Source organism: Mus caroli, chromosome 16 (assembly GCF_900094665.2).
Source record: "Mus caroli chromosome 16, CAROLI_EIJ_v1.1, whole genome shotgun sequence".
Classification (NCBI taxonomy): Eukaryota; Metazoa; Chordata; class Mammalia; order Rodentia; family Muridae; genus Mus; species Mus caroli.
In genome coordinates, this window is record NC_034585.1 from 53,995,710 (window position 1) to 54,004,975 (window position 9,266).

General features: G+C 43.2%; 1 protein-coding gene across 1 annotated transcript in view; it reads right to left on the bottom strand.

Moving 5' to 3' along the window:
* Nucleotides 1-5,131: 5,131 nt before the first annotated feature.
* Nucleotides 5,132-9,266, bottom strand: part of Col8a1 (collagen type VIII alpha 1 chain) — a 125,242-nt gene continuing 121,107 nt past the window's right edge. The window contains exon 4 of the mRNA XM_021185178.2: nucleotides 5,132-7,072. Within this exon, the coding sequence (XP_021040837.1) occupies nucleotides 5,166-7,072 (1,907 nt within the window). The 3' untranslated portion in view covers nucleotides 5,132-5,165. The remainder of the gene's footprint in view (nucleotides 7,073-9,266) is intronic.

A 9,266-nucleotide genomic window follows, 5' to 3' on the forward strand; every position in this document is an offset into this window, starting at 1 on the left:
TGCTTACACAATGACCTTCCCTTCTTGGGCATCCCTCCCTGTAAAAGGTATTTCATCCCTGGTTCACCCTGAGTAAGATCTATGCATTCACATCTGCCATGAACAAAACCATTTGGACAAGCAAGGACCCTCTCCTTCATCAAGAATTACTGCAAGGGAGGCCTTCATAGTAAAGAGCCACACCTAGATCTCCTGTAGAAGGCCTCTCTTCTAGTCCCTCTGAACTTTTAGGCACTCACCCAGAAGCAAACCGAATTCATCTACATCCTGGGCTCAGCCATCCCTTTCCTGCCTGGCATGTAGGGGAAGCTCAAGCCTCTGGATGCCCTTCCCCAACTCCTCAAGGTCCCCAGTGGAAGCTGGGCACATAGGAGATTGAGAACCATAGCATCAGTCCTAGATCTCACTGTTTCTTGTCCATTTGAACACTGGCTGGGATCCCGTCTGGAGTGAATTCTGCTTTCCCTGAGCCACATGTTGGTGGGGTTCTGGCATCCCAGCAGTGAGGTAGACACACAGACCAACACATATGGGAGAATTTAGCTACACAAGATTCTATTTGGTTTGAGCTATGTATACCCTCCCTTCTAATAATGCACTTGATAACCAGCCTAGCTCTTTTATGTGCATGTACTATACACTGTATACGCTCATGGAAAATGCATCTATCCACCTTGGACCTTCACCTGCTACACATATATACCCTTCTATGAACAAAAAGGTAAATTTCTGTTCTGCTAAAAACCAATCAATCTTTGTTTCTCTTCAAACGTAATTCCTATGTATCTAGGTACAAAGTATAGAAAGCCAGACATAGGCTGAACTGATTTTGTGTGTGTTCATGGCAGGCCAAAATTGTGTCCTCAAGTAAAGCTTTAGGGAGAATCCCTTATTTATGATCAGGTCATATGCCTATGCATTCTTGGGCATCCATGTGATGGAAATCAGATGCATTGCATGTGCTGGATAGTTTTACATAAACTTGACACAAGCTAAAATCATCTGAGAGGTGGGACCTCAATTAAGAAAATGCCTCCATAAGATTAGGCTGTAGGCAAGCCAGTAGAGCATTTTCTTAACTAGTAATTGATGGGGGAGGGCCTGGTCCATTGTGGGTGATCCCATCCCTGAGCTTGGGGGTCCTGGGTTCTGTAAGAAATCAGGTTGAGAAAGCCATGAGGAACAAGCCAGTAAGCAGCACTCCTCCATAGCCTCTGCATCAGCTCCTGCCTCCAGGTTCCTGCCCTATTTGAGTTCCTGTCCTGACTTCCTTCAATGATGACCACCATTGGAAGCATAAGCCAAATAAACCATTTCCTCCCTGAGTTGCTTGTGGTCATGGTATTTAATTTCATCAATAGAAACTAAGACACTATGGGATGGGACATTTACATCAGAAAAATGATTATGTAACTAACCTATTGATCATAATAGCTGCTCATGCTATTCCCTCTTCTTGAACTCAATCAAAGGATGTCCCAAACAATAACTAAGTTCCCAGATACTTTCTCATATATGTGACTGTCACTACTTGGTATATTTCTTTCTTTCTGATCTGTAATATTGATTTACTTTTGGATAAAATTTCTTCTCAGTATGAGCTCTTATTTCAATCCTTTGAATAAGAGGCCAACAACCAAGATCCTGTCCCTGACCACAGGTAATGTGATGGTAGTGTCTTTGGTTGTAGAGAGAAACTTGAGCTTTTTCAGGATATAAGTGATGTTGTTCTTCTAGTAAGATGGTTCAAACCAGTTAACCACTCAGACTGGTGGTACACACTCACTCCTTCAATGATTTGAACAATCCTTTTATCATAATCTAGGCATTCAGAACTTGTCATCACAATAGAATGCTTTTCTTACCAGCACTTTAACTTATTGAAACACCTGTGCTTCAGCCTGGAAGATCCACTCACAACTATTTTCCCTCAACTTGGAGTATTTGAAGACTGCTGTCTCCTGAAGAGATCTACGGCAATTTCTTCCATGATGGTGAGGTTGGCCAATACAGGAGGGTACGGTCTGTTCTTCCTTCTCTCTTCTGAACAGAACTCCTGGCCTTTACTTCAGCAGGGGCTGACTGAGAACTACTAATGTCTTGCAACTTATGATGTGACTAAATTCCGGGCTGCTGGTATGGAAGGTGGAATCTAAGCTGCTGGGTTGGATTTCTTAAAGATAAAAGGTTTGGAACCTCCCACAGGTTGGCATGTGATTGCTAAGGTTCACGTTCTCCCACCAATGGGGAGGGAGGCCAACACACTTGGTTAGAGAGACAAGAATGTGGAAAGAATGTGGGGTAATGACTAGGTCCACTGAGGAGATCTGGACTGCTTATTTACAGAGTTACTAAACTCAAGAGGAATAATCTGTCCTGCTCAAGCTGTGATTATTTTTAGACCCTGTATTCAGTGGCTGATTACTACAATGTGTTACTAAGAAACACTTTATGTTCAAATAGCATCAGTTGGATGTTATGAACAAGGCAGGAAACATACTTTTAGAGATATTTAATGATCTGTTTTTCAAATCAGTACAAAAAATTTAAATACAAAATTGATTTGCCATTCAGTCTCAAATCTATTCATGGGAACTCAAGCAAGTTACCGGTCTTTTCATCATTCTTTGTTTCTGTAAAATATTTGAGGACAACTGTCCTCTACAGACATTCCTTTCCCCTGTGGGACGTCATACTGCATTAAAACTCTCTGTTTAAATAGAACAATGCCAGTTTGGTCCATTTCACGTGGAAAAGCTCTAGTTAATTTTGGATTAAAAAGTGATCATAGTACTGTCCCTAGAAAGTAGAGCACATACCTGATTCACTTACTTTCACACCACTGTGGACATGATGGACAAAACTCAAAAGGGAAACACAGGTACATAGATAATTATTTAAAACTCTTCTTTAAATTAAATGGAGTATCATTTAGCTCTGATATTAGCACCATGGTAGAATATACAGTATCTGGCATAGATTTTGCTCCTCCTCCATTTAAAAGCTTAGAAGCATATGCCTGATAACACACACACACACACACACACACACACACACACACACAGGCAGGCAATTGAATAACAACCAATAAATAAGTTGGAAGATATCTCAAAAAGTGAAATTTGGTTTAACTTAAGAGATAATTTCTGTCTTTCTTTATGGAAACTAAAATACCATACATGTACAGATAAAAGCAACTTTACAACCCATCTGGCCAGACCATTTCAATGTAGCTATTGAGCAGAAAGAGCGAGGGACCCATATGACTTCCATAGTGACCAGCTATAAGCCAGTGTCCTCAGGAGCGACCCCAAGGAAAGCTGTCCAAAGACATGCTGTTTACTTTGCAAATGAAGGTTTGGTAGAAAATTCTTTTGGCTTCGAAGGTGCTCTTGTGTAATTAACAATGAATGAAAAACCTTGTGCTAATAAACATTTTTAAAAAAAAAATTCAAGAAAAAATGGTGTCTGTGCCTCATAAAGGGAAAAGACCAATAGTAAGCCGTGACAAGAATTATGGTGGTAAAAATAATTCAGATTTTAAATAGACCATGCTTTATACTGTATTTATTTGTGCATTTTCCAATCTATGTCTCTCTATTCAGCTCCTGGTTTTTAACTTTTGAGAAAAGTAGAATACATTCTATTGCTCTCATTCCACATTATTCCCCTAAGCAAACAAGAACAGATGAACAGAAAACGTTCAACTGGTTGTGTTTTGAGCATCACCCAAAGAACCTACTATGTGCCTTAATTAGAATCTGAAAAAAAATTTTTTCTCTTTTGCAACATGTTTTGGCTGTGGTGCTAAGCGTGCAGTGGCGTCATAGGCCTGAGGTGCTATGGCTTATGACATTCCAGCTATCTCTTCCTCAGGCGGATGTTAAAGAAACAATTATCTTCCTACAACCGTAGTCCCTATTGCTGGAAGCAACATGTCTGCTTTTAAATACCAAACCTTATAATTACTCTTTTAAAATATAATTTTTCCTAATTCTGATTTTTTCCCCAAATTAAAAAAAAAGAAAGAATGGTTTGGATTCTGGCAATCCAAACCATTGACTTTGGAACCTCATGGCATAAGTCATAGTTTTAAAATTCATAGTTACTGGAAAAAAATGACAGCTACGAAGACAGGTACAGACAAGGTGAAACCTCACTACACTTGGCTCTGTGGACAGATTAGTGCTTTTGTCTTATTTTACACAACTGATAATTGCTATTAATAATAAATGTTCATGAAATGGCAAAGTTGCTTGAGGGGAGGCTTTGTAAAAAAGATTTGTTTATATTGCTTAGGCTATGTTATATATTATGTGGAAGGATGAAGAAGGAAAAAAGAAAAGTTACAGAAAATTCCAAACTGAAACCCTTTAGATGGGTTGATATTTTAATGACTCTGAGTTAACTATGAGCTCCTGTGGGCTCTGCCCTGCATCCCAGTCTAGCATCTCCTGACCTGCATCCCATACTAGCATCTCACCCAGTTGCTAGGCAAATAGACTGCTGAGCAGATACACAATGGGCCATTGGTATACCTTTTCTTTTGGGGGCACCACACACATCCACACACAATTCTGACTAGGTAGTCCTGCAGCTCAAAGCATTGCCTCTAACACAGAGAAATATCCTTTGAACTAGAGATTACCATGGACCCTGCACTACAGAAGAACCCTCCAAAATCCCACAGCAAAACACCTGCATGAAATAGAGAGGAAAGCATGCAAATAAATACAGTATGTAACTCTCACCATCAACCTCTTAAGACATATTCAAAAACACCTTTACAAGGGAGCACAAAGAATGAACAATGTTCATTAGCGATGATGTTCCAGACTGAGATATTTTGACTGATTTGAATAAGCAGGTTATGAAATCATATAACATGGAACAGCTAATGAGTCGGCTGGGTACAACACACGTGTCGGTACTTCATCCATACCTCCCTCCCATGATCCCATTACAATCTGCTGTGCACAGGACTAAACATGCGTTTTAGTTTTTATTTGTACATGATGGTCCAAACTTTCACTTAAATATAACTTTCCAACTATTATAAATGTTTTGAAGCATTGCTTTCAATTGAATTTTTTTTGGTGTGTCATTTTCTTTTCTTCTATTAAATCTCTTATTTTTTCTCTTGTTTTTTTTTTTGTTTTTTTTTTTTACATAGGATATAATAAATATCCTGAAAAGGAGGAGTGGACATATTGCCCAGCATAGAGTCCAGCAGCCTGTTCTGAAGGCATTTGGAGAAACACCCGGTCTCCGGGACGGAGCAGCAGTACTGCGCTTCCAGATGCTTGGTCCAGAAAGCCCTTCTTGTACTCGTCGTATGTGTACATCATGGGCTCGTTGTTCTTGAAGAGAGCAACCCATACGTTGCCTCCCTTGCAGTGAACATGATAAGCAAAGTAGTAGACACCCGGGACTTCACAGGTAAAGATGCCCGTCTGCGGATTGTAGTTCTGTCTGCCGTTGTAGAGCAGCTTGTCAAACTTCACTGGGGCCCCCACCGGTGGGAAAGGTACAGTCAGCTCGGCAGTAAACGCAGGCATCTCATAGGCTGGCCCTCCGTGCTTGCCCTTTTTGCCCGCATAGGCATGTGGAGGTTTCACCCCATCAATTCCTAGTCCTATATCTGGCAGATACTCTCCCTGGGGGGATGGTGTAGGCATCACAGCTGGAGGGCCTGGGGGCCCTGGAGGACCGGGGGGCCCAGGAAGGCCAGGCTGGCCTTGAGGCCCAAGGGCACCAGGTTTTCCCGGGGGCCCGTGAAGTCCTGCTACTCCTGGCTTCCCTACACCTGGGAACCCAGGGGGCCCTGGGAGGCCTGGTTCTCCTTTGGGGCCCGGAATCCCAGGGGGTCCAATAGGGCCACTAGGTCCCACAATCCCTGGAATCCCTGGGGGACCCTGTAGACCCTGATCCCCGGGTATGCCAGGTTCTCCTTTGGGTCCAAGCAGCCCTGGAACACCGGGAAGCCCTGGCAACCCTTTGTGACCACCTTCTCCCTTGGGTCCTATAGGACCGGGCAAACCCCTCATGCCAGGGGGACCTACTTCACCAAGAAAACCTGGCTTCCCAGGGAAGCCTTGGAGGCCAGGCTCTCCCTTGGGACCTGGTGGACCCTGTGGTCCTACAACTCCACCTTCTCCTTTGGGTCCAGGGAAACCAATAGCACCTGGAGGGCCCATGGGACCCGGGATACCGGGTAGGCCTGGCTCTCCAGGTGGACCCCCCATTCCGGGAGCACCTATGGGTCCTTTTTCTCCTCTTGGCCCAAGAACCCCAGGAACACCCCCAATACCCCGGTCCCCTTTGGGTCCTGGGAAACCTGGCTTTCCGACCCCTGGGAGGCCTGGGGGTCCAGGCAACCCTGGCAATCCTTGTTCTCCTTTACCACCCGGAAATCCTGGTTGGCCCGGGATCCCATCCTGACCTGGCTTTCCAACTCCAGGCATCCCAGGAGGTCCTTGAACTCCTGGCACACCAATAAGGCCTTGTGGTCCGGGTTCCCCTGGAGGCCCTGGCTTCCCCAGGGGACCCTGTGGTCCAGGAAAGCCTGTCACTCCTGGTTTTCCTACTCCCGGTAGTCCAACTGGTCCAGGAGGGCCATGCATACCTGGAGGACCCTTCAGACCTGGCAAGCCAGGCATCCCGAAGCCCTTCTCTCCTTTGGGACCCTGAAGGCCGGGAGGTCCTGGTGGTCCTTTGGGCCCCCTCTCACCTTTTGCTCCTGGTTGCCCTGGTAACCCTGGCCCACCCGGTTTCCCGATGCCAGGAAGTCCATGAGGTCCTGGAGGCCCTTGTGGCCCTGGGATTCCCATAGGTCCGATTTCCCCTTTGGGTCCAATTTCGCCTTTTGCCCCTGGCATTCCCATGGCTCCTGGCTTCCCAGGCATTCCAGGCATACCGGGCTTTCCAATTCCTGGATATCCCTGGGGCCCTGGTTTTCCTTTGATTCCAGGCATTCCATGACCTGGTAAACCTGGCGGCCCAGGTGGTCCTCTTGGTCCAGGTTCTCCACGGGGACCTTGTTCTCCGCGCAAACTGGCTAATGGTACTTCTCCTGGAAAAGTGGAGAAAGGGGCAGGGGATATTTGTTATCTCTTAATATAAAGAAGTAATAGCAGTCATTTAATTTCGACACATTTGCCTGTTGTGTATTGAATGGGAAGACTAGAGATAATACAGTCGCCTTCCTAAGCCTTCCCTGTACGGTACCAGAAAATCAAGCTGTCAGTTTCTGTGATGTATTTGCTGTTTTGAAAACTCTTACATGCAGCTGCTTACATAGTCAGCATTGGTTAAAGTTTAAAGGCTGAAAAATAAATTTAACAAAAACTTTCCAAGCACAAAAGTTGAAGATCCTGTTGTGTTTCATTGTACCAAATTTGGGAAGGTGGAATTTGTATAACGGGTATGGAGGGTGGGGGTGGGGTGGGAGCATCTCCACCAAGCCCACTTAGCAGAGATGACCCCTTGACATGAAAATTTCATCTCATGTGTTTCAGGCACACATTTGTGTGTATTTTAGAGAGTGTTGGAGACATACTCTGTTTTTATTTATTTTTTAACATTTTTCTACTTAAATGTTATATTGTGTTTTCCCATGACCTCCTTATCAATTTAAAGATTTCATTATAAATCAATGAATGACATGGTATATGTTTATGGGCTTCAAAGTGATGGTATAATTTATAAATAAAATATGGAGGGCTGGTGAGACGGCTCAGTGGGTAAGAGCACCCGACTGCTCTTCCGAAGGTCAGGAGTTCAAATCCCAGCAACCACATGGTGGCTCACAACCATCCGTAACGAGATCTGAATCCCTCTTCTGGAGTGTCTGAGGACAGCTACAGTGTACTTACATATAATAAATAAATAAATAAATAAATAAATCTTAAAAAAAAATAAAATATGGAATAATTAACCCAACCTAATCAACATTTCTGTCACTTTACATACTTATTTTTGTTGGGACAGCATTTAAAGTTATTCTTAGTTTTAAATATGAATTACTAACTATATTTACCACATTTGGTAATAGACCTAGAAATAAGTAGACAAAATCAAAGCCATATTCTTGCTGCCTTATGATTTGCACCTATTGTCTCTTGCCCTGTCCATCCACCCCTCTCCTCAATTCCTTACATCCCTTAGCGTCTGCTATGAGAATGACCAACATTCTATTCTCTGCTTCTGCACTGCTGCATGCTAATGAGATTTATGGTTCTTGTCGTTCTGTGCCTGGCTGGCTTGTATTATTTTTAATGTAATAATGTGGGACTAAATATTTGCTCGTGTGCTGAGAAGTGGGTGATGAAAATTATTCTCCCATGCACCCAGGAAAAAGAAAAGCCTCTTATTTTGCATGTGGTCTGATAAACCTCACTCCACATCTGTCTCCTAGGTCCAATGAATTTGCCTAGTTTTCTCTGGCATACTGTAAGGATTTCTCAAGCCTCAAATATAAGTTTTTGGAATAAATTATGTTGCTTGGAAATTAGGGTTTTGATCAGAAGCAAATAAGACACTTTAGGATGGCATGCAGTTTAAACAAGGAAAGAAGGTTCATTTAGGAACAGGAAGTTCTGTTTATCTTTCTGACACGGACAATGACATTATGAGTGGGTGACTAAAGCTGCCAGCATTCCTGTGTCTCTATTATGTTAGCCAGATTAATACAGCTACACTACATAACCAGGGAAAAGATAGGAGAGCTGTCATGCTTGATGCCGAATTACAAAGCACACGTGAGAGTATGCTTGCTGTGCTTTGCAGGCAAAAGACTCTGGATGATGTCGTGTGCTACTGGGAATAGAGTAGGGTATATAAAGAAAAGAAATATGTGGTTCCAAAGTCATCTTTCAACGATACATAGCATTTAAATCTTATGATTGTGCTATTTGTAGAACTACTGCCAGGAAACAAAAGAGAACCTCGCAAATCATATTCTCGCTGGATAGGAATAATCATCTGATTACGAGATGCACCGGAAGCCAGGCAGGCCATGCAAGGAGGGAAGGAAAAAAAGACCTGATGATTGCCTCAAAGGTGTGCCAGCTCCTAAAGAGTAAAACTCTGAGGAATATCTGCATTAACACACACTACATATAGTATTGGTAAGCAGATTGTAATCAAGGGAGAGTCCGAGGATGCATCCTAATTATTATTATTATTATTATTGGTTTTTTTGAGACAGGGTTTCTCTGTATAGCCCTGGCTGATCCTGGAACTCACTTTGTAGACCAGGCTGGCCT